Source organism: Chanodichthys erythropterus, chromosome 12, assembly GCF_024489055.1.
Source record: "Chanodichthys erythropterus isolate Z2021 chromosome 12, ASM2448905v1, whole genome shotgun sequence".
Lineage (NCBI taxonomy): Eukaryota > Metazoa > Chordata > Actinopteri > Cypriniformes > Xenocyprididae > Chanodichthys > Chanodichthys erythropterus.
In genome coordinates, this window is record NC_090232.1 from 46,885,291 (window position 1) to 46,911,664 (window position 26,374).

At 35.3% G+C, this 26,374-nt stretch overlaps 2 protein-coding genes across 2 annotated transcripts; both read right to left on the reverse strand.

Moving 5' to 3' along the window:
• Window positions 1–5,958: 5,958 nt before the first annotated feature.
• LOC137032612 (C-type lectin domain family 4 member E-like) lies at window positions 5,959–8,045 on the reverse strand. The gene is made up of 5 exons (XM_067404441.1): window positions 7,877–8,045; window positions 7,388–7,510; window positions 7,188–7,291; window positions 7,014–7,117; window positions 5,959–6,692 (listed from the first exon to the last, which is right to left on the reverse strand). Exons 1-5 carry the CDS (start codon window positions 7,977–7,979, stop codon window positions 6,557–6,559), a joined length of 570 nt encoding a protein of 189 aa, XP_067260542.1. The 5' UTR covers window positions 7,980–8,045; the 3' UTR covers window positions 5,959–6,556.
• Window positions 8,046–11,417: 3,372 nt separating this feature from the next.
• LOC137032407 (C-type lectin domain family 4 member G-like) lies at window positions 11,418–25,254 on the reverse strand. The gene is made up of 9 exons (XM_067404162.1): window positions 25,158–25,254; window positions 24,667–24,788; window positions 24,493–24,596; window positions 24,074–24,198; window positions 15,030–15,167; window positions 13,579–13,968; window positions 13,387–13,502; window positions 13,199–13,302; window positions 11,418–12,957 (listed from the first exon to the last, which is right to left on the reverse strand). Exons 1-9 carry the CDS (start codon window positions 25,252–25,254, stop codon window positions 12,816–12,818), a joined length of 1,338 nt encoding a protein of 445 aa, XP_067260263.1. The 3' UTR covers window positions 11,418–12,815.
• Between the last annotated feature and the right edge of the window lie 1,120 nt (window positions 25,255–26,374).

Consider the following 26,374-nt stretch of genomic DNA (forward strand, 5'->3'; position numbering starts at 1 on the left):
GGGTCTGAATACTTTCCGTACCCACTGTATGTAAAAAAAGAAAAAAGAAAAAAAGACTAGGAAAAAAATGTACACAAAAACTAACTGTGTTTAGAAGCACCCTGAAAGTGCTGATATATAATGGCAGCAATCAGAAAAAGACAAAGGATCCCAAGAAACATAGGATCAGCACCAAAAAAATCAAAAATTCAAATCAATATTTGTAAGTCAATTATTTTGTTCTATATACTAGAATAAGTCCAAAGAAAAAAAATATTCTGTGCAATACATTTCATATAAAAGCTTCAAATCAGACTTTACTGCAATTTCTAGCTTGTTGTAATGTTATCCACTGCAGGCAAGTTTGAAGAACCCATGTGCAGTTTTATTCACAACAAACATAAACAAAATACAAAACAAAGGCTAGGTTTGGTACAAAAACTCACCATCAGTGGTACTGGGACAATGCATTCTGTACAAGGAACACCTGTGCACAATCGACCCAATGAAAACATGAAACATGAACAAAACCAAAACTAGACGTGACACTTGTCCTTTATCCCGGCAGAGTCTTTGACGTCCAGTTGCGGCATTATTTCTATCAATAGGCTATGTTTTAAAATTTTGTGGTAACACTTTACAATAACAGTACATGAATAATCATGTAATAATACCTGAATTAATAGTTACTTCAACATGAACTCATGATTAATGAAGATATGAACTAATGAAGAGCTATCCTTAACTACGACAGGAGTCATAAGGATTCATGCATTAAAACAGCAGCCTTAACTACATGTTAATACATGTTTGATAATTAATGCATTAATTAACATTTAGGGTAAACTAAATCAAAGTCTCTATAAGAAGCAATAAGAAATATTCTGACTTTGAATTAAACACGATTTAATACTGTCATAATTTAAAATGTAAATCATAATCTGCTATCTGCAACTTTGTGACAAATAATTACAATGGCACATGATAATTTAGCCATTAATTACATCTAATCAAACCTGGAAAATAGACTAACTACCACTAATAAATTTAGTTTGCTCTAACTTACAGTCTTACAGTTCAGTGTGTGTTCACAGAGGAGGTCTTTAGGATGTGTGTCGTGTTTTTAAACAGCACTAAACCTACACAGGAAGTGGTTTCATTAGTGCAGATAAATCTAGATTTCATTCCCACGTTGAAGCTCAATATAACACAATATAACCGCATGTTTATTATGTAGTTACATTAATGTAGTCAGAGCAGATTTTCTTTTTCTCCAAATTCTTTCCCATGATCATGTTTGCAGCTACAAAAGCCAATGAAAGGTGTTACGTAACACAGGAGGTCGGAGACACAGGTAAAGGTTATGATGTTTATTGAGACAACCAGAGCAGTAGCAGGTGAATATCTCAGATGACGTTTTCCAGAACAGGGCATATATCAAGACAGTGATACTTGACTTGATCTTCACACCAGGCTTGATGAAGGCAGAGAGACTTGGAGCCAGAACAGGACATATATCAAGACAGGAATACTGAACTTGATCTTCACACCAGATACAACGATGAGACTGGGAACAGAGACTGCACACAGACACTCACAAAGGACTGGAGATCCTGGAGGATACAGGAGACACACTGGAGACAGGTAAGGAGTCTGTAAGGTAAGCATTCAGGTTAGTATGCATTAACGAGACCGGACAATGACTGAGTGACTGTGAACGTCTTATATAGTGCCGCTGATTGGACTGGTGATGAGTGTCAGGTGCATGTGATCAGTATTCAGGTGAGGGAGTGTGACGTGATTGGCTGGGTGCAGAGCCTGGTGTGTCTGTGACAAAAGGAATCTGTGGCTGGTCAAAAAGACTCAAACACCCTAAAACAGGCATAACTGAACCACTGATGAACGCAATTGAGTGACAATATAAGATATGTATTTTCTCAGTATATATGTGGGTTTTGTATTCACCAAATTGAATAATTGCATTAACACCACTTTAACTTTGAGTTGAAATCTGAAGGATTATAAGCTCAAAAGATCATACTTACTTCTCTGTTACTGGTATTTGTCATCAGTTAAAGTCAGTAAATCTGATCATATCGATGATAACAGCTAGAATTAGGTCAAATTAACATAGAGCTGCTTGTGATGGAGCAAGACATGAACACATCAGAGGTTTGGTGCCCCAGATCACCCTAATTCAACATCGTGAGAAACAGGATGTCATGAGTTTATTATAGAAATGAGAAAATTATTATTTATTTTTTACAATTAAAATGAATGAATTGTGTTTTTAAGTTGCATTTAACACCCTGCTGGTGGTTATGAACACCAACTGGTGTTGATTTAAAAGAATAGTCCACTTTTAAATAAAATGTCATCCATGTCATCCAAGATGTCCATGTCCTTCTTTCTTCAGTTGAAAAGAAATTAAGGTTTTTGATGAAAACATTCCAGGATTATTCTCCTTATAGTGGACTTCAATTGTCTTGTTTAACTTGTTTAAATAACTTTTTTATACAAATGCATCGTTTCTCTTCAGAAGGCCTTTATTAACCCCCCGGAGCCGGATGGAACATATGTTTATGATGGATGGATGTGGATGGAAGCTTTTTCTTCAGCTCATACTCATGGGTCCCGTTCACTTCCATTATAAAGCTCGTGTAACGTGTGGTGCTGTATGGAAGAGGCAGTACTCGGTAATCCACAATCAAGGGTACTTTAATCAGACGAAGGAGAGATAAACACACTTTACACACGATAAACACAACAGAGAACGGACAGGGAGTGAAGGGAGTGAGTCCATTATAAAGGCAGTGATGAAAATAAAGTCCAGGTGACGATGATCGGTGATGATGGGGAGAAGACGAGGGAAGTGAGTGCAGGTGTGGAGAACAGGAGGATCATGGGTAATGGAGTCCCGGAGACACGGGAACTGTGACAGCTCGGATGCGTCAGGATATTTATTCATATTTCTTCGATTATGTTCATCAGAAAGAAGAAAGTCATATACACCTAGGATGGCTTGAGGGTAAGTAGCTTAGGCTAATTTTCATTTAAAAGTGAACTAATCCTTTAACACAGGGGAATTTACTGTGTTACAGCTATTAAACTTATGGTTAATTAAGAAAGCAATAAGCTGCAAGGGAAAGATCCATTTCAACTAATTTGTGTAAATACAGTCAATTTTGTCCTATGAGAATGTAATCAGTTGGTGAAAGGTCTGGTGTGATTTTAATAGCTATTAATTTTCTTTGTAAATATGTAAATGTCAGTCTTCTGCTGTTAATTCACTAAGACGTTAAATAACCGGTAAAGAAGACAAAATGTACTGAAATGCTTTACCTTTAACTCTGAGCTGAGATTGGGATGAAGGAAGCTCAAAATATCCAGCATTCTTCCCAGATCAGAAAAAAAAAAAAAATCTCATCAGACAAAACTTCTCTTTTACCGGCATTTGTAAACAGTCATACTCACTGGATCTGGTTTCCAACACTGGTGTCTTCTGATTTAAAGAGTTAAAATGTCATTAAATCTCTTCATCTCTACGCAGGTCTTCCTCGGCTTCTCTGGTGCTGATTTACTAAACATTGCATCACTTAAAAGAAACTTCTCAGCCTCTTCTGTACTTAAACACTTAGACACAAATGTTGTTTTGCACAATACAGGAATTAGAACAAATGCTGGATAAAGTGCCTTTATAAGTAGCTCATGGTTTAAGTTTACACATGAGAGTTTTAAATCATTTTTCACACTGTTTTGTGTGACACTCTACATACTAAACTAAATTTGATCTGATGGATTAACCAATTATGCTAAAATATTTCATATTTCAACAAGTGTAATAAACTGTACACTGTGTATTAATCTCAGTGTGATAATGATCTTTAGCTCCATCTAGTGTATGAACCTTTGTGGCATTGAGTTATAACGGTGGTTATCTGACACTGGAGTGGCTTCAAATGTCTTAAATTGTGCATCCTCATTTCGTTTTACATGGGGAAATGAAGCCTGATGAAGCTCTGAGGCTTCCCATGATTGTACCAGGAACGATTCAAAGCCTCGGCAGCGCCATCTGCTGCCTCGAAAAAATGCAGCCATGACACACATTATTTTATAAACTGAAAATTTCTTAAATATGGCAAATTTTCATACCAGATATAATTTATTATATAAGTAAGCCGCTGCTGTAAAAATGATCCTCCTCATTGAACATGAAAACCAAAGCAAACAAATTACCACACCGAGGTTTTTAGGATGATGACTACTGCTTTAAAATAGTGCTAAAACCACACAGGAAGTGAATTCATCTGACACTGATAGCCTGAGAAATATATATATATATATATATATATATATATATATATATATATATATATATATATATATATATATATATATATATATATATATATATATCAACATTACTAGCTTCACATACAGTCCAGCTTGGCTTTATTTCTGCCATACATCTACAGAAATTCTTAGTGAGAATTAACAGAGGTTTAGATGGTTTATGGTGATCACTGTTTGCTTTAGTTGGGCTCTAGACCCTTGACCTTTGTTATTTTATTTCTCTGTCAGCAATTGCAGATGTTTTCATAAAATGATACTGTGCTGATAAAGGAAGAGATTGAAGAAAAGGCATAATAGCAGTCAAATAATATTCCAGTGATTAGATCACTTTCTGATAGTGTCACTTTTAATTAACAGTCAATATCATCTTATAATGTCTCAAGCATTTCTGACAAATAATATAGAAGTCAGCGAAAAACTAATAAAATTAATTTAGGCTTTTACTCACATGTAAACATTGATCAGTGAACATAAACAGAAGCTCAACTGAACATGAATGACGTTCAAGAACAAACCTCTTCTGGAAGTTCAAACATGCTGCGTATCACACGAGAATGAACCTCAAAGGTTAACCCTTATAGGGTCTTTGGGGTCTGCACAGACCCCAAACGACGTTTGCTCAAATAAAAAAAAAATGTCCAAATGACATGAAACTTTGTACAGTTGTTAACACTTTCTAGATCTACAAAGAAAAAAAATTGGAGTGATATCTTGTTTTTATGTTAGTGTAAAAAAAAGGGTCACACTCAGGGTCTTCGGGGTCTCCACAGACCCCAGGCAACAAAATGTAATTTTGTAACAAAATAATTGTTTTTTTAAAAAACAAATGTAATTTTAATCTGTTTATTAATGTTTTTACTTCATATTTGTGCAGTTTTTGGAGGATTTGTCATATCTTTTAAATTTATATAAATAAATAAATATATATATTTTTTAATATAAATATAAAAAAACAGCTTATTATGTAAAATTCACTATATAAAAGACCCACATTTCTAACTTTCATTAATGGGGATAACATGGATAATTTGACATGGTTTAGTGTAAGATTTTTGCCCGTCTTTTGGAAAATGCAGTTTTAAAAGTAAAAAAAAACTATCACTTTTACCAGTAGACGGCTGCAGAGCTCCACTATTTGCTATGTGTTATTTGACTGACTGAAAGATGTCTTTTCACAAGTATTTTTCAGTTGAAATCATATCTAAACATTATGAAATCACAATTATGACAATAAAAGACAATAAAAATTACTTTTTGTCAAAGTTTAGCATTTTTTTGTACTGAAAAAAATAAGTTCTTCAATAATGTTGATTTTGAGGATGAATTTTGTCCATTTTCTAAGTGGAGTCTCATCATAATGTAACAATATTGAAAAACTGATTTTTTTCATTACAAAAAATACTAAACTTTGACAAAAAGTAGCCTTTATTGTTATAATTGTGATTTCATAATATTTAGATATGAATCCAACTGAAAAATACTTGTGAAAAGATGTATTTCAATCAGTCAAATAACACATAGCAAATAGTGGAGCTCTGCAGCTGTCTACTGGTAAAAATGATAGGTTTTTTTTACTTTTATAACTGCATTTTCCAAAAGATGGGCAAAAATCTTACACTAAACCATGTCAAATTATCCATGTTATCCCCATGAATGAAATTTAGAAATGTGCTTTACATAAAAAGCTGTTTTTGTATAAAAACCTATTTTAAAAAATATTTTTTAATTTATTTATATAAATTTAAATATGATAAATCCTCCAAAAACTGCACAAACATGGAGTAAAAACATTAATAAACAGAATAAAATTACATTTGTTTAAAAAAAACAAGTATTTTGTTACAAAATTGCATTTTGTTGCCTGGGGTCTGTGGAGACCTCGAAGACCCTGAGTGTAGCCCCCAAACGAAGACCGCACAAGGGTTAAATAGCCACATTTAGAATCGCTTAAATAGCAAACTTGAATGTACTTAAAAATTTAAGGTAGCATTTTTTTTAAGTGTGTGAAGTAAACAAATAAGCTAGTATTATAGTAAAAAATAAATCAACCCGTTATGCTGGGTTGAACAAACAACCCAATTTTCCTGGCTAAAATTGTGTTCTGTCCTATAAGATTTACCCATCCCTTGGGATAAAAAAAAAAAAAAAAAACCCAAACTGGTATAGTAAGAATGATTTGGTAAGATAATACATGTTGATAAGACTATGCATGATAAGACTAAATTTATTTCTCACAAATCCATTTTATCATGTATGAACACGGGAGATCATTCCAGTTGTTCAGGATTGGTTTTTCAGGAATCAGTTCAATACAGTTCTCATCTGCAGCCAAGTTATTCGGCTCACCTTCGATCCAAAACCTGATTAAAAAATGTGTACGATTTTCAATTATTCAGAACCCCAAATGTTTAATCAAATCAGCCCCAAACTGATCACTTATTCACAAACTAACAAATGAGGAGCATCACAAGCAACTCATGAATCAACAATCCTCAAAGCACCGCAATCACGTAACAAGAGTGAACTAAAGTTGTACAGAAGCAGAAGTGAAAGAGCATGAAATTTTTCTTTTTAGTAGATTTTCTTTTTAATGGGAAGTTTACCAATTATGGTGAAATGACAGTGAAAAATAATTACAGTGATATCCTTGTTTTATCCCTGACAAGTGCTTTTTCACTTACCCTTGTTTCAGTGGTGAATTATCCACCCATTTCATGTCGCCCTCGTTCTCAATGTCAGACAAACCAATCCACACAGTCTCCTTGATGAAGGAAGATATGAGTCTCTGTGTGTGAATAAAAACAGGAATAAGTGTGATTCCTCTCATTCATGAACAGACTCTCACACAAACTCACCTGCTTCTCTTCAGTGTCGATAATGACCAGATCAGTTCCTCGATCCCTGCAGTACTGCCTGCTCTCTGACCAGTTCTTTGACTCACTGGATATAAAAAAAACACCTGGACCACAGAGATTTTCATAGATAAACACTTTAAAAATCTGTATAAAAACTGTGAAAAATAAACTACTTAAAACAAAAACATATTTAAACTAACTATTTTTAGAAGCCGCCTCTCTCTCTGCTGTGTTGGAAATGTGCTGCACTATGATGAAGACCAACAGAAGAACACAAATGATCCCAAGACACACTGTCATCAACACCAAACACCTACTTCCTCCTGACAAACAGAGAGAAATCACACAAATATCAGTTAAGAACAATTCAGGTCCTTCTTGTTGGATTTAACATTTCAAATCAACCCTTGTTAGCAATTCAGGTGTGTCTTTAAATAACTTTAAATAACTTTTAGAGTGTGTATTCTGTTAAAATGACAAAATCTGGAATTGCTATAGAGTAAAATATGCAAACAAGAACATATCCTGGGGAAAAAAAAGAAAAAAAAACTGAAAAATAATTCCATGAATTACACTTCATATAAAAGCAGAACCATTAACATGGGTTTCATAGAAATTGTATTTAAAAGTTTCCGGTTCCTCACACATTAGCAACACTATATTTCCTTCAAACTAAACTTTCTACTTACTTTGCTTTTGAGCTTGCCCTTCATCCTGTCTGTGTATTTGAGGTCCACTTGTGTCCTTAAAATGTTTTTGATTAACATTTTCATAAACGGTATCTAACTCCATTATTCACCTTCATGGATGAGATGCGTTTTTTGAATGATGAGTGGTGTTGTGCTAAACCTACAAAGGAAGTGATTTCAAATCTCTGACAAATAGGTTACAAAATCATATGATGAAGATGTGGTAACAGATGGTGCAATCTCAACTGACGTTCAAATTCTATTCATTTTTCCTTTGAATCATAAGGATCAGCATGCTTTATGTAAACGCATGATCCTGACAAATGAAAACCATGACAGTAAAGTTTTAATAAACTTTGGTTCCACTGCAGGTCTATCTCAGGCAAAGAGCACCAAACTCTTTAATGGGTTTTTGTGATGTATCCTGTCCAAATACCCACATTTGTGGTCTGGGCCACTTGAGAGTGTGTGTACACAACAGGAAGTAAGTGCACAAGACTGTCCCAGGTCTGAAGAATGCTAAAGCGCAGTACACTTAACGAACACTAAATCAACACTATGTCTGAGGTCTTGTCCCAAATGGAAACCTAAGCCCTCGGTATCTTCCTCTAAGTACACTATTTTGTGATGTAATGCCCAATGTTCCCTCTAAGCTGCGCGTGTGCGCGGCCGCGCACTTCTAAAGCCGCGGCTGCGCAGAACAAATAATTGCCGCGCAGACAACAGACATGAAAATGATTGTAGTAGTTTAAATGAGAAATAATTGCAGTGCTCTTGACAACCGCTATAGAGTTATTGTCGCTATAGAGTTGGAACCGGTGAATGCGGTTAACAGGTTTCATAGAAAGAGAACGACTGAGCGTGTGTGAGCTGGCTGGCCCTGAGCCAAATCAATCGCGGTAAGAATACTGTCATGTTTGCGGAATAATGCCGCGTTCCAGGCAACCTGTAACTCGTGTTTTTCCAACCTTCTACCCGTGAAAGTGCACTGGAACAGCAGTCAAAGCCGTGACTTCCCACCCGTGAACTCGTACCAGATCAATGTACTCCCAGTTATGAGTTCTGACGTCACATAGCCCGTGAAACAACAATGGCACTCCTTACGGATGCCGTGTTTATGCAAGTGCACGGTAAAATAAAAGGTATAACAGCTTCTCTTGCCTTATGCTCCGTTTTCCTTCTCTGTTTCCCTTAAATAAGCAGAGTAAGCACCTTTGGCGATAGAAATAATTAATGAGCATAAGCCCCGTACGGTCCGCCATCTTGGTTTGTTTACACTTTTACACAGTTTGGCCTGACTTTCCTGGAACGCTACAAAGTCATGAGTCGTGATTTGAAATCGCGACTTATTACGGGCTCAAAAACCTGCCTGGAACGCAGCATAAATACCTCAATACGAGAGGCAAAGCGAAACGAAAAGAAATGTGAAATAAAACGTCATGTTTTAATGAAAAGTGGTGGAAATAACGGATGATGGGCACAGAATGCAAACAAAACTCTGAGACATTTACAATCACACACCCACCACAGGTGTAGCTTGCAAACTTAAAATACATCAGTGATATACCTCAGTTTAAACAGATTTTTGTGTGTGGTGGTGCTGTGGGTTTCAGGGATGTTTAGATAACTATAAAAGAGTTAACGTTCACTTTTCTTAAAAATATTTAGCTGTAAGATCGGTTAAATGCTTCAGTTTGTTTTCACTATATAATATATTAAAACAAATGGAAGCATTTAAACTTATATAATACTGTATATCACTTTAAATACTTAAATATTATATTATATTTTATTATATTATAATGTAAGCCTAATAAAAAATTGATCTCACAAGGGGATTGTTTAGGGCTCCTTGCCACGAAACATCTTGAAACCTGGTATAGAAAATCTGGGAAATACATAAGCAATAAAAATGTAATTTTGATGGTTTAACACTGTCTGTTGCTAATAATTGACTGTACAAAAACACATGGTTCTCCCAAACCATCATTGTAACTGCTCATATTATATTATTATAAAGAATTGAACTGTCCTGCAGGAGGACAGAAATTATTTTTAATAGAATTTCTTGGTAAAGACTGGTACAGTTAATACAGCAATGTAAAAAAAATCTCAAGTAACCTAAAATGTGCTTAATTTAGTGACTGAACTGCTTGTTTTCAAACATATTATTTAATAAATCACTAAGTTACATCAATGGTCAAATAAAATAGAAACGGCACAATAAAGTTAAATGTTACAGATGCATGATAAAAACATTTTGTGTGTGTGTGTGTTTACGTTCATTGTACAGGTCTGATATAAAGTATGTTTTTGCTCAGGTGGCCAAAATGTGCGTTCAACAGAGAAAAGTTTTGCTCAGCGAGAAAAAAAATTAGAGGGAACATTGGTAATGCCACTTTGACTGTCAGGTAGAAGTCTGCTGCAGAGCTCGCTTCAGTTTGGTTTGGTTAAAGTGTATCTAGGGAGCATATTGGCTGGAGAGGGGACTCGCGGGCACCCTTTTGATACCTAAAATGACAAATAGGAAGCCCTACACTCTCGTGGACATGGTCCCTGTGAAATCAAAACGTTTTTTTTAAACTATGTTAGCCTTAAGGTTATCAATAAGCTGATCTGTTCTAAACAATTACAAAATTTGCATTTAAAAGAATATAAGAGTGATCAAGGTCTAATCAGATTATACCCCAAATGCCCCTGATAAAGACCCCCAGATTTACTAGCCTCCTGATAGCAGGCTTTCAACTAAATGAAAATGACAAGCAGAAACATAATGCCACAAGATCAAAAGTTTATTTATCAAAAATCACTAAAAAAACCCAATAACAAAATTCAAACAAACACCTAAACCAAATCGACTCTCAATGAAAGCAAATAATACAAAGAAATACAATAAACAAACCAAACAAAAAAAATCTCACACACTCTCTCTCTCACACACGTTTGTTTTTGTGAATTGTGGGGACAATGCATATAGATGTAATGGTTTTTATACTGTACAAACCGTATATTCTATCCCCCTACACCAATCCTACACCTAAACCTACCCATCACAGGAAATTGTGCACATTTTTACTTTCTCCAAAAAAAAAAAAAAAAAATCAATTTATAAGCCTTTTGAAAAATGGGGACATGGGGTAATGTCCTCATAAGTCACCCTCTCCTTGTCATACCCATGTCATTATACAAATCTGTGTCCTGATATGTCACAAAAACGCACGCGCACACACACACACACACACACACACACAGATTTGTTTTGCTATTAAAGTGTGGACATTCCATAGGCGTAATGGTGGATAGATCTGTTTGGATCTGGTCTGGCGGACAACAAAGTTGAGTAGAGTTATCCCTGGATGGAGCTCTGGATAGAGTTAGTCCAGGAAGATTTGTCTGTAAGTGTACTGTTTAAACGCACAGCTACACTGTAAAAAGTAATTATTACACTGTAAATAAAGCTATATCTACTCCATAAAATTTTGGCAACAGATTACAAGCAATATTATTAATTAAATTCAACAAATAGAACTGAGTTAGAATTAATCAAATTAATTCCTTAAATGTCAACCATTTAAAACGAGTAAAATTTAAGTAGAATTTAAACAAAAATATCTGAATAACAGACAGACGTAAAAGATTAATTAAGAACTCTTTATTTTCTTATTGCCAACTTTGAAGACACTTGATGATAACAAGTAAAATCACTGAAGGAAAGAGAAACACACAAATTAACAGAGGTTTAGATGTTGATGCCGATTTTATTGAAAAAGTTTGCTCACCATTATGGTGATCAGTATTGCATTTAGTTGCCCAGTTCGACTTATTGCTTTTTATGTCAGCTTGTGGTATTTGTAATGGTGTTTGCTAATTTTACACATTTTAAATGGTTGACTTTTAAGGAATTAATTTGATTAATTTTAACTCAGTTTGTATATGTTGACTTTAATTAATAATATTGCTTGTAATCTGTTACCACAATTTTATTGAGTATATAGAGTGTATTACTTTTTACAGTGTACCTGACAAATGTAAATATTTTTTTTTCAGTTATCCCTCTCCGTGAGGAAGATCTGTTTAGATCCGCTCTGATGGATATATCAGTTTAGATCCGCTCTGACAGACAACAAAAAACTCCCTGAAACTTCCTAACTCTTCCATCAAGACAGTGGCTTTCTCTGTTTTTACTGTTATTTTTATTTCTTATGTATTCCATTTTTATTCTTATGTATCTGTTTCCTCTTTATGTAAAGCACTTTGAATTACCATTGTGTATGAAATGTGCTATACAAATAAAATTGCCTTGCCTTGCCTTCTTAAAGGGGCCATCCTACTACATAAGCATTCAAAACTTACAATCTCTCACTTCCGCCAATATGGATCAAGGATTTTAATGACATCATCACACACTTCAGCTTCTCATCAGATCTTCTGTCCAATCAAAGGCTCTCTAGAATCTGAAGTCCCCAATGGGTCAATATCAGAATAATAGGGTGAATCAGGGCAATCTGGGACATTTTAGACTTCTGTAGTTTACTGTGATTTTCACCTCAACACTTCAAACCAACAAATGAGATGCATGATAAGAGCTAGAATAAGATCATAATGACATAGAGCTGCTTGAGATGGTGCATGAACACATCTGAGGTTTGGTGTCCCAGATCACCCCGATTCACACTGTGAGAAACTGGATGCTCTGAGTTTATTACAGCAGTAAGAAAATAATGGCAATTTTACTTTTCCATTCATCTGAATATAAGCTTGCAATTTTGTAATTTACAGAAAAGTATGAAATAAAATTGATATCATAAAAGTCGTTTATATAAAATGAATGTAGCAGACTGTTTTAAAGGCAGGCACCTCTATCAGAAATTCAGCATTCACAATAAGAAATGCTTCCATAAAATAAAAGAAGTAAAACCACAACAAGACGGGATGAACCCTATTTCTCACAAACGCCTTTTCTCTTCTCAGAGCATGGGAGATCATTCCAGTTCTTCAGGTTAAAAGATGTAGAAGAAGAGATCATTTCAACACAGTCCTCCTTTCCATGTTCATCATTCGGCTCACCTTCCATCCAAAACCTAAATAACATATTCGATTTTTCAATTATTAAAAATCCCAAATTTACTTAGTCACGATTACAAAATAAGCATATTCTTTTGAATTTATTTATAGGAAGTATCTTTCATTGTAGTTGTTGTCATGTTTGTAGAAAACATGTTTTCGTAATGTTGCAATGGTTCGATTTTCATAAGGAGTGTACAAAAGAGCAACCAACAAAACACAGTGATTTTCTCTTAGTGTAAGTGTTTTAGCACTTACCCTTGATTCAGTGGTGAATTATCCACCCATGTTAAATTGCCCTCGTGCTCAATGTCAGTCAAACCAATCCACATTCTCTCTTTGGCAAATGAATTTATGCATCTCTGTGTGTGAAAAAAACAAACAAAAACAAAACAAGAATAAGTGTGATTCCTCTCATTCATGAACAGACACTCACACAAACTCACCTGCTTCACTTCAGTGTCGATAATGACCAGATCAGCTCCTTGATCCCTGCAGTACTTCCTGCTGTCAGACCAGCTCATCTTCTTATTGGATATGAACAAGCCATCTAAACTGCATCCTAATAGAAATACACACATTTTTAAAACCATGTACATGTAAAGATAAAGAAATCTAGGGTGAAAATGGATATTAACCTTCATTAAAAGCTTTTAACTTCAGTTCATCACTCAAAGACGTGACTTTGCTTTCTAACTCCAGTTTCTTCTGACTCAAAGAATCAATGTTTCTCTGTAACTGGCTTTTCTCAGCCGTAAGATCATTGACTCTGGTCTCCAGCTCCAGTTTCTTCTGACTCAGAGAGCTGAAGTTATTCTTCAGTTGGTCTTTTTCAGTCATTAGTTCAGTGTAATTGTCCTGTAAGCTGTTGATGGTCTGATTGAACTCTTCAACTGTGTTCTTGTTACTCTTGAACAGAGATTCTCTCTCTGCTGTGATGGAGAGGTGCTGCACTATGATGGAGACCAGCAGAAGAACACAAATGATCCCGAGACACACTGTCATCAACACCAAACGTCTGCTTCCTCCTGACAAACAGAGAGACATTACACATATATCAGTGAATACCCTTCATTGACATTATTCATGTAACACAATTCTTAATATTGTTAAAATACAGAACATTTCTAATTTCCTCAAACATTAGTGACACTGGTAACACTTTAGAATACTGATCCATCATTAATGAATAACTACACAGGAACAAATGAGTAATGCATTATTAACACTCTAGTAACTACTATTAACTAACAAGAAACTCCGATTAATGAATTAGTAAGTAATAGTGCTCAGTTGAATGTGGTAGTTCACTATTAGCTAATCAGTAACTACTGTTTTTTTAAACCTCCCAGAGAACTACTATATACTATATACTACTACTATATCAGTATTCTAAAGTGAGAAACATGATAACTATCTAGAATCTACTGAAGTCATTGTAAACTTTTGAGGTTTTTGTAAAGTATTGGATAGTAATAACTCAAGAGTTACTATATAACTCTAAAGTAACTACTTCTTATTTGGATCAGTATTCTAAAGTGAAGATCATGACTAGTGTTACCAAATACATCAGAAGGAATTACTGTACAAAACTGTACAAAAACCTCAAAAGTTTACAATGACTTCAGTAGTTCCTAGAGAGTTATCATGTTTCTCACTTTGGAATACTGATCCAAATAATTAATAATTCCTTCTGAAGGATTTGGTATTACTTCAGTCATTACTAGTGTGTTACCATAACCTTTTACTTTAGAATTAATTATACATTATATATTATTCACATTAATTATGAACCCGTAGTTCTTAGTAGTTAAAAAAAAAACCTGTATATAGTAGTTCTTAGTAGTTCTCTGGGAGATTAAAAAACAGTAGTCACTGATTAGCTAACTACCGCATTCAACTGAGCACTATTACTTACTAATACATTAATCAGAGTTTATTGTTAGTTAATAGTACTTACTAGAGTGTTAATAATGCATTACTCATTTGTTCCTGTGTAGTTATTCATTAATGAAGGATCAGTATTCTAAAGTGTTACAGTGACACTATTAACTAAATCCTCTTGGCTATAAATTAAATTTCTGCTTACCATAATTTTGAGCTTTCCCTTTATCCTTGTTTTTACTCCATTTTCGAGGTCCAGTAGTGTCAGTATCTTCATCACTTTCATAAATGGCCTCTATTTCCATGATTTGCTCTTGTGTCTTATAGAACATCTTAACAGATGAGGTGTGTTCATCAGAATGATGAGTATAGTGTTTTTAAATTATTGCTACACCCACATGGGAAGTGATTTCATTTGACGCTGCATTTAATAAAAATATAGACTTCCAGTCAGAAACTCTCCTCAGACCTGAACTATGACTGTATCAAAACCATGTTGGCAATTACAAAATCCAACAAGAGGAATCTGTGACCACAAATTAAAGGGGTGGTTCAATGCGATTTCACTTTTTTAACTTTAGTTAGTGTGTAATGTTGCTGCTTGAGCATAAACAGTATCTGTAAAGTTACATTGCTGAAAGTTCAATGCAAACGGAGATATTGTCTTTTAAAGTTATGGCAGTTTATTGCCTACAAAAACGCCCGGTTTGGACTACATTGAGCTTCTTCCTGGGTTGGTGACATCACAATCCCTTGCTATTAACATAAACACTGCCCCTGGGAACACGCAACAAAGTGGGCGACGCCATGTGGCGCAGTATAATGGAAGCGGAAGAGTTGTTTACACCGGACGCGAGCTGTGTGACACGACATTTTATTGTTTGTACATGTTTTTTAACGTAATGTTATAGTTCTGTTGCTATTTTTAATGCATCAAGGACATATACAAAGAGCAACTCTTTTTTGCTAGCCAGTTAGCTAAGTTCTAGTGCAACAAACACCAACAAATGTCTCTGTTCATAGACAAACAGTTGTTCATGCTATAAATTAAACGATACCTTTACAAAAATGTGACTACTCAGTCATGTATTCAGCTACAATAAAGCTTTAATAAGGATAAAACTGTATATTGAAAGCTAACAAACAGCAGTGACAGCATATCTAAACACTTTGACACAAATACTAAATGAAATACCATTCATAAACGTCCTTTAAAAGACGCGATTGCAGAGGTTCTGCTTTACCCTCTTCATCTGGGTCTGATTCGGCTCAATTATTTACATTTCCAGCTTAGCGCGTAACTACGAATGGTAAGGGGCGTGGTGTTTCCGGACGCTTCAGCGAATCATGATACACTGGGCCAGCTACCAACCTGCCAACCAATCTGAGCACATTGCGTATTTCGGAGGGAGTGGCTTAATAGAAGCAGGAAGTCAAACGAGCCGTTCATATGAGAGTGGAAACAGAGGTGTAAAATAAAGGTAAAATATATGAAAAATACAGTATTTTCAAAAAAACGAAGCATTAAGACATGTTAAACTGCGCCCCTAAAACACACTCAAGCCTAGAAAAAAAACACTGAACCTTGTGTTTAAAACGTTTATGTTGAAGTGTATTTTGTTCCTATTGTTCCTGTTTTCTTTATTTCCAGTACTCTCTTGTTTGTTCCCAATATTTACCCTAAGCTGCATCCCAGTTTGCCTACTTATACTATGCCCTAAAGAATGTACTCTTTTTGTGAAGAAAAAGTACACAATTTTGAGTGTGAGGCTGAAGAGACAAGCTTTAGGACATTTGATCACATCGTAAAATTGTGTCTTTAACAGTCTTTACATCTGAAATGCTTTGGCTTCACTTTTCAGGATGTTTGTGGCCCACTTGGACTAAACATAGTACAGACATGGTTTTTGACACCAAAATGAACTAAAATGTCCTTAAAATCAAAACGTGAAATTAATGGGGGATAAGTTAAATATCACATGACCAAATGGGAAAAGTGGTCTCATCGCATCCACTTGTCGGAAAAAGCGTTAACAGCAGCATAGTTCTTTTTATTTGATTATAATTTCCAAATGTTAGTGAGAAGATTTTTTTTTTTTTTTTTTTTTTTAGATATCTGCATATGCAAGTGGCATTGATTATACTCATATTTGGTCATTCCTTTGAAGGTTTCTTGAGTAAAACAGCTCTGTGTTTAAGGAAACACATACAAAAGACCTGTTCTACAGAATACGGAAGTTGTGCAGAGCCCCTATACACAGCACATTTCCCAGTGTTAAATGAACAGGGTTTATATAAGTCCACACTCAGACTGTTATAAGTAATACTGGAGCAGTGTTGAAGGTAAGTATGTGATGAGTTAAGTGATGATTGAGCATTATTGAAGACACCTGATGATAACAAGCAGAATCTGAAGGAAAGAGAAACACAAGAACTACAACTAACCTCAGCCACAGCCTTAGATGAAATCAACTGAAGATAAAAGAAGACATTACATCTCTCAAGATCTGATTAATTTAACACTGAGGATTTTGCTGTGTAGTGTCCCACCAGTTAAGAACCATGTCCAAAAACAGGATTCATGCTGCAGCCCCTTTAAATTGCGCGCTCTCCACCCCCTCCCAAGCTCTCGACTCTATCATTGCATAAACAAAGTTCACACAGCTAATATAACCCTCAAAATGGATCTTTACAAAGTGTCTAATCGTGTAAGTACAGTGTTTATTTGGATGTTTACATTTGATTCTGAATGAGTTTGATAGTGATCTGTGGCTAAAGCTAACATTACACACTGTTGGAGAGATTTATAAAGAATAAAGTTGTGTTTATGCATTATACAGACTGCAAGTGTTTAATAATGAAAATAGCGATGGCTCTCTTGTCTCCGTGAATACAGTAAGAAACGATGGTAACTTTAACCACATTTAACAGTACATTAGCAACATGCTAACGAAACATTTAGAAAGACAATTTACAAATATCACTAAAAATATAATGTAATCATGGATCATGTCAGTTATTATTGCTCCATCTGCCATTTTTCGCTGTTGTTCTTGCTTTCTTACCTAGTCTGATGATTCAGCTGTGCACAGATCCAGACGTTAATACTGGCTGCCCTTGTCTAATGCCTTGAACATGGGCTGGCATATGCAAATATTGGGGGCGTACATATTAATGATCCCGACTGTTACATAACAGTCGGTGTTATGTTGAGATTCGCCTGTTCTTCGGAATCTTTTAAACAAATGAGATTTATATAAGAAGGAGGAAACAATGGAGTTTGAGACTCACTGTATGTTATTTCCATGTACTGAACTCTTGTTATTCAACTATGCCAAGGTAAATTCAATTTTCAATTCGATGGCACCTTTAAATCTAAAAATATCTAAAAAAAAAAAAAAAAAAAAGAAATGGTGGAAAAACACTTGAGCATCTCTGGTCACTTCAATCCTCCCTATAGGCCCAGTGAAGTCCATGCTCACTGACATGGAGATGTTCCTTCCATTTCACTAAGCTGATTGCTCACTTAAAAACCTTCACTGGTTGTGTTTTAAAGTCATTTCAAGTGTGATATGAATGAGTGAGCTGTTTATTTCCTTATTAGAGGCACTGTATTTAAGATTTTTGCTGTAAAATATCCAAAAACCACTAGGCCAGTGTTATATATCTTGTTCAGTATTTACAATATCCTAAATGTTTCCAACTATCTGCGTTACCCTCGGTTTCCGGTTTTATTTTGTATAAAACAAGGAAACACTAAAGACGCTTTAATATATTATACGTTTTATTAGACAAGGGAACAACTGTTTGGTTACATTTATAGACAAAAAAAGAATTATTGTTATATAGCTCAACACGTTTAGTCTTATTGTTTGAATATAGTTTTCTTGATTTTCTGAGTGTACCATGCTTTTACCATGCCTCAGAGAAAAACACTATTGTGTCAAGTAGCTAACAGCATATTCAGATGCATCTTTATTTTTAGTAACAGTAATACAGCATTTTCTCCATTATACAAAACGTTTTAAAATTAATTGCATGCCATTTATCAACACAAGCCACCCAGCATTTATTAATATGATATTCTAAAATCGATATAGCTTATACTGCAGTGTGCAACAAGTGTCTCACAGTAACGTCATAACATCATTCCCAACACAGTAACACAACGCTGTGTTACCTCACGCTTGACACAAGAAGTGGAAGCAGTGACTGCGGCATAATAAAAGTTCCACTGCTCTCGAGACATGTGTCGTGCTTGTCTCTCATTATCAATCATTATCGATCGGCCTTGTTCAGCTCCAACATCACTAGTCCTGCTCTGCTTCATACTACAGTAATGTTAATAATCTCATCCATGAACATGATTTCTGCCCAAGTACCATCCCGTTTCTTTTCCGCCAGCTGTGAGGTGAAGACGGCATCTCCCAAGACTCCGCACTCAAACTCTGCTTCATCAAGCTATGACTTTGTTTTGAATAGGCGACCTCTAGCAGTTAAAATCTACATATTGTAGCTTTAATTAGATTTCCCATTCATTTATTCATTCAGACTGATGTGTGGATGGGGTCGTGACCGTCATGGGGATCACACACAAAAACGAGAGGTGGGAGTTATCACTTAAACAGTTTTGTACTATGGATTGTTTTCTAATTCTTTTTTTTTTTCTTTTTTTTTTTTTTTGAGGAAGCACTTCCTCCTTTGCCTCCTTAAGAGAAAGTCCCTGCTGCAAAGACAACTTATACGGAATGCAGAAGCTATAGCAGAAGAGAAAGTGCAGTAAAGAAGTATGAGCAAGTTTTGAGCAATCTCTTGCCACAAGTAGATATATCTGTATTCTTTCATGCTAGAGTTATACAAATGATGGTACTTTCTAACCTCTTCCCACAATCTGTCATTTATATAGGTCTTCGTTGTCGCTGTGTTTCTTCGACTACCTTGTGAATCGACGGCCCCAGGGCAGGATTTCCACCTTGTGGATAAACTAATTACTGCAATATATAATATACAATCCGACGATGTGCGTACAGTATGCACATACTCTTCTGATGATGAAATTTGCATCATGCACAATGTACGCTGACCCTCTCATACATGTAGAGATTGGGCTCTAAATGAGGCCAGTGATTCAGGTCAAATGATGATTATGTCAAAACAAAACCAACAACACCTGATAACATTTCCTCTTTGTTTTCTTGGTTTGTCTGGCTGTTTTAACTCAATTACAGCAGCCACCTGAAACCATGTTAAAAAGTCAAGGATCAAGAGCAGAACTAAATCAAACACTCATCTCCATGATGGTGACTTAAATTGTGATTCTTTCCTTTAGTGATTCTGTTTGATAACATCAGGTGTTTTCATCATGTAATTATTCACATAATAATTTCATTAACTTTAACACTGCTTCAGTGTTAATTTCAGCACTCTTGAGTGTGGACTCAAACTCAGAGGAGAGTTAATTAAACCCTTTTTGTGGTGGGTTTTTGTGGTGTAATTGTCCTGTAAGCTGTTGATTGTCTGATTTAACTCTTCGAATGTTTTAGTAACGCTTTAAGTGGTCTTTCTCTGCTTTGATGGAGATGTGTGGATGTGCAAATATCAAAATTGTAACAATTTACATCATATTTTTTAAAATAATGTTTTAAATAAGCCTTTGTAAAAAAAAAAAAAAAAAAACATTTTTCTTTAGATTAGAAACAGACCTTTAAAAAAAAAAAAAAAAAAAAAAGTTAACCATGGAAAATAATTCCATATTAATACACTTCATATAAAATCAGAAACCCTTTAACATGGTTTCAGGTGGCTGCTGTAATTGAGTTAAAACAGCCAGACAAACCAAGAAAACAAAGAGGAAATGTTATCAGGTGTTGTTGGTTTTGTTTTGACATAATCATCATTTGACCTGAATCACTGGCCTCATTTAGAGCCCAATCTCTACATGTATGAGAGGGTCAGCGTACATTGTGCATGATGCAAATTTCATCATCAGAAGAGTATGTGCATACTGTACGCACATCGTCGGATTGTATATTATATATTGCAGTAATTAGTTTATCCACAAGGTGGAAATCCTGCCCTGGGGCCGTCGATTCACAAGGTAGTCGAAGAAACACAGCGACAACGAAGACCTATATAAATGACAGATTGTGGGAAGAGGTTAGAAAGTACCATCATTTGTATAACTCTAGCATGAAAGAATACAGATATATCTACTTGTGGCAAGAGATTGCTCAAAACTTGCTCATACTTCTTTACTGCACTTTCTCTTCTGCTATAGCTTCTGCATTCCGAATGTTTTAGTAACGCTTTAAGTGGTCTTTCTTTGATGGAGATGTGTGGATGTGCAAATATCAAAATTGTAACAATTTACATCATATTTTTTAAAATAATGTTTTAAATAAGCCTTTGTTAAAAAAAAGAAAAAAAACATTTTTCTTTAGATTAGAAACAGACCTTTAAAAAAAAAAAAAAAAAAAGTTAACCATGGAAAATAATTCCATATTAATACACTTCATATAAAATCAGAAACCCTGACATATTCCTAGAAAAAACATTCATAAACTGTATGCAATTCTCATTTCCTCAATCACATCTGCTATGCCATTCCTTCTTTACAAGACTATGTAAAAAAAAAAAATAAATAAATAAAGGGAAAAATAATTCCATATTTCATTTCACACCGGTGTGATGAGACAGACTTTTAATGGATAGTATTTTTAGCGCCTGATTGTAATTCTTGTTATGATTTATATTATTTAAAATGTGTTATAATGGCCATTAATGCCTTTTAAATTAGTTAATATACTAGTATATAACTGTATAGTATATAAGCTATAGGTTGTGAAATCAAGCATTTCTCATTTTTACTGTTTTTTTTAGTTAACTTATGTACTAGCATAGCATATATCTACTCAATTAGCCTGCTATCTTAGGGTGCGTTCACACTTGTAGTTCTGTTCGTTTGGTTCATTTGGTCCGGACCAAATAAGAAAAAAAAAACCATTTAGTCCTGGTCCAGTTAGCGTTCACATTGGCAATTTTATCACAGAACCAAAAGAGACCGAACCTTAAGGCATAGGGATACATTCACAATGTGATTGGTCGGATTTTATGACGTATTGCCTATTTTGAGACAGATCTTACCGAACATCCAAAACAATGCTGTTTGCTGAGGTAAATGCGCTCGTTGTGTTTGCGTAGCGGGGTGTAGCCTGCATGTGATGGTATTTTGGCCAGCTGGGAACTCGTGAAGAGCTTATAAAATGTGTAAAGTAGTCAAAACACCGACGGGAATCCATTCGTCACACACACAAACGATCTGCTGCATGGAGACGCACGTCTGATGCCTGTGATGGGCAAACTCGCGATTATGACAAGAAAAAACGACATGCGTGAGGATTCTGTCCTTTTTAGGGTCTCGTCTTCCTGTTTTTGGTTCGTTTACATGTCTTTGGTCCGTGTTGCGTTCATATATCATTCGAACTGCACCAGAGTTCGTTTGGAAGCGGACCGAGACCCATCTTTTCAGCGGTCTCGGTCCGCTTGTTTGGTGCGCACCAGGGTTCGGATGGCAGCGTTCACATATGTTCAAATGAACCGCACTAACCGAGCAATCGCACCAGGGTTCGTTTTAATCGAACCAAACATGACAAGTGTGAACGCACCCTTAGCTTATATTATATTAGGTATGTTTTTTTGCTTCCAATATAGTTAGTTCCCACATGTTGCAAATTAATTATTGTTACGGTTAGTTCTGTTTATATGGTTATTGTTTGAGTTTTTACTAGATTTTGATTGGTTTTTCTTTGTGTCCTTTTAAAAAGGGGTTTGGCCGCTGACCATTGACGCCTCTCGTCAGAAGTTTAAAGGGCGAGGTCGCATCTGTTTCCGTCGGGGGGGAATAAATATTCTCTGCTTGAACCTCTGTCTTCCTCTTCACTACGTGCCCAATGTTTGATTTTGTTCGTAACATTTAATGGGGGCTCGTCCGGGATATTCTGTAATTATTGCAGATGATCCGGAGTTGTTTTTTTTCCCCTCCCTTTTTTCTTGTAAAATTATTAATTTGTATTATGTGCAGATTGTAACAGTGGTGCTGTGTGAGGGGAGAACATTTGGGGCGTCTGAGGAATTGATTGTTTAAAAGATCAGGCAGCATCAGGTAAGAAAAAATGAGTTCTTTCGATTTCCATGTTTTTTATTAATAATCCAACACCTGAACAATTGGATATATGTAGAAAAGATGATCTTATAAAAGTAGCTGAGCATTTTAAAATTTCTGTTTCGAAGCAATCGCTGAAAAAGTCTATTAAGGCTTTGGTACTTCAAAAGCTGGTTGAGAGTACTTGTAAAGACTATGTAAAAATCTTTACAAGTAGTCTTGTTATGATATCCTTTTACACATTTTTATTAACACACACAAAGGTTCAGGTAAAACCAGGAGTGTGAAAACAATCTGAAAAGTTTTTTTTTTTTTTTTTTTTTTTTAAATCAGCCTCTCTTCACTACAGCACTGTTTAAATTTCAATCAAGAATTTTAAATATAAGAATTAACAAGTTGGACAAGTATGAATGAAAAGGCATAGATTTCATACTAAATCGAATTATAGGCTGGTGGTGCTTGAGATGTTAATGGTCATTCAGTGATTATGTGAAAAAGACCAACAATGAGGAGATCCAAGTTTAAGAAAATTTTAAAACTTAAAAGTGTTTGTATATATTTAACAAAACAGCAACATGTGTTTTCATCAAATGCAATGAAGCTCACAGACAAGAATGAAATGTAAAATAAAAGCAAAAATGAAGTTTATGGCATCTTTTAATTATTGTGTACCATTTCATATTTTGATTATTACTGCTGCCTCTAGTAATTATGTCTTTGATTTTTAATTTTCAACCTTTTAGGGTTCATTTTAATCTGGGACAGCTTAGACTTCTATACAATGCCAATATGTGCACAAATGAAACACTTGGTAATATATATTATATTTATATTAGTATTATATTAAAATATATTAACATAGAGCTGCTAGTGATGGAGCAAGACATGAACACATCAGATGTAAAGTGTGCAGCAATTTCACATGAAAGCAGTTAAAACAGGATGAAATAAACTGACATTGTTTTAAAAGATACAAATTGTAATAATAACTAATATATGATCACAGTAAGATTGATTCCATCAGATGATGCAAGTAAAAGCATGAAAAACAGGACAAAACCCTATTTCTCACAAACCCCTTTTCTCACAAAGCCCTTTTCTCTTGTAAGAGCAATCAAAATCACCCCAATTGTTCAGAGTGTGTATTCCAGGATTCAATCCAATGCAGTCCTCATCACCACGATAGTTATTCGGCTCACCCACATCCCAAAACCTGAATAACATGTGTCAGATATCTAATTATTCAAATGTTCAACCAAAGTTTTTATCCATTTACCAAAAGAGAAATATAACAAAGGAAATATGCGCTGTGGTAGGTAAAACCTCACTGAGACTGTGGTTTCTAGTGTCATTGTTAGCGTGTGGGTTCGAGTCCCATTAAGAGCAGGGCGGTAAGGACCAGAGAGGTGACACAAGCAATTCATAAATCAGTACTTGCACAATGACAGTTTTAAAAGAAAAAGTTAGCACATTTTCTGTGATTTTCTGGGAGTGTTTTGTCACTTACCCATGTTTCAGTGGTGAATTATCCACCCATTTCCATTTGACCTCATTCTCAATGTCAGACAAACCAATCCACACATTGTCCTTGACTAATGAAGATATGTGCCTCTGTATGTGAATAAAAACAGGAATAAGTGTGATTCCTCTCATTCATGAACAGACTCTCACACAAACTCACCTGCTTCTCTTCAGTGTTGATAATGACCAGATCAGCTCCTCGATCCCTGCAGTACTGCCTGCTGTCAGACCAGCTCTTCTGCTCAATGGATATGAACAAACCATCTGGACCCCACACATATCCTAATAGAAACACAACTGTACACATGTGATTTAAATAAATAAATAAATAAATAAATAAATGTACACAATATCTAACCTTTTTTAGAAGCACCCTGAAAGTGCTGATATATAATGGCAGGAATCAGAATAAGACAAAGGATCCCGAGACACACTGTGATCAGGACCAAACATCGACTTCCTTCTGAGAAACAAGATGAAAACACAAATATTAATGAATACACTCCATATTATCAAAGATAAAATTTCAAATCAAGATTTGTAAGTCAATTATTTTGTTCTATAATGGCAAACATATAATATGTCCAAAGAAAAAAATAATTCTGTGTAATACATTTCATATAAAAGCTTCAAATCAGACTTTCAGCTTACTGCGATTTCTAGCTTGTCCTTCATCCCGGCAGTGTCTTTGACGTCCAGTTGTGCCATTATTTCTGACATCATTTTCATAAAAGCCCTCTAATTCCATTGTTCTTGCTTCTTACAGTACATCTTCACAGATGAGCTGTGGTTCTTATAATGATGCCTACTCTTAATAGTTCATTTTATAGTGCCAACACAGGAAGTGATTTCATTTGAAACTAGAATACAAACTTCCAGTCTCAAACTCTCTCAGATCCAAACTCTATAACCATATCATCTTGTACATTCAACCAGATATACAGTGGTGAGCTAAAACCCATTTTGGCAGGAAAATCCCAAATAGTCCATGACCACCTAAATGACAACCTTACAGGACAGGTCTAATTAGACCTTTATATAATGACTGAAATCTAATGAAAAAGTTTTTAAGCTGCACCACTGTGCTACTGAAATGCTGCAATGTATGACCTTTAACTCTGAGCTGAGATCTGGTATGTAGAATGAAACTTAGATCCTCCATTTTTTCCAGATGGAGTAGGCGGAGTTGTGACCAGGGGGCGTGGCAAGGTTGAGGGATAGTGCACAGTCAGCAGATTATTATGCAAAACTAACCTCTGCAGGGTGTGTAATTAACCCGCTTATTATGTGGCTACTTGCCAGATCAGTAAATATTTGAACATGAAAAATGTATGTGACATCTTTAATATCTCAAAATGACTCACAGTACCCGATTGAATGGTCTGTTATCAGTTGTAGCAGTTGTTGTCGTGAAATAACAGACCGCTAGATGGCGAGACTGGAGAATCAGGATTGAGTACCTGCTGTTAATAAAGGAAAGAATCACAATTTAAAAATCACCATTATGGTGATCCTTGTTTGCTTTAGTTGGGCTCTTGATCCTCAATGTTTTAACATTAACATTTCCCTTGCTGAGTTACAACAGCCAGACAAGCCAAGAAAGCAAAGAGGAAATGTGATCAGATGTTGTTTGTTTTGTTTTGACATAATCATTATTTGTCCTGAATCACTGACCTCCTTTAGAGCCCAATCTCTGAGTTAGATTTACTTTACTTCACAGCACTGTTATTCAACAGAATAAGATACAGCATTTTCATATGAATCTCAACCAAGGTGACAAACAGCCTGATGAAAAGATCAACTCTGAACATCACAAAACAAGCCAATAAAAAGTCACAAAAAACCCAGCAAAAATAAAAACAAACTAC

What these genes read in the sequence shown, in the direction of transcription:
- LOC137032407 (XM_067404162.1), bottom strand. Translation starts at nt 25,254, where the DNA reads ATGGAATTAGAGGGCTTTTATGAAAATGATGTCAGAAATAATGGCACA. An exon ending in AGGACAAGCTAGAAATCGCA is followed by an intron (nt 24,789 to 25,157) that starts GTAAGCTGAAAG and finishes TGTTTCTATTAG; the next exon opens with GATATGTGTGGGGTCCAGAT. An exon ending in AATTCACCACTGAATCAAGG is followed by an intron (nt 12,958 to 13,198) that starts GTAAGTGCTAAA and finishes TATGTTATTTAG; the next exon opens with GTTTTGGATGGAAGGTGAGC.
- LOC137032612 (XM_067404441.1), bottom strand. Translation starts at nt 7,979, where the DNA reads ATGGAGTTAGATACCGTTTATGAAAATGTTAATCAAAAACATTTTAAG. An exon ending in AGGGCAAGCTCAAAAGCAAA is followed by an intron (nt 7,511 to 7,876) that starts GTAAGTAGAAAG and finishes TCTGTTTGTCAG; the next exon opens with GAGGAAGTAGGTGTTTGGTG. An exon ending in TCGACACTGAAGAGAAGCAG is followed by an intron (nt 7,118 to 7,187) that starts GTGAGTTTGTGT and finishes ATTCACACACAG; the next exon opens with AGACTCATATCTTCCTTCAT.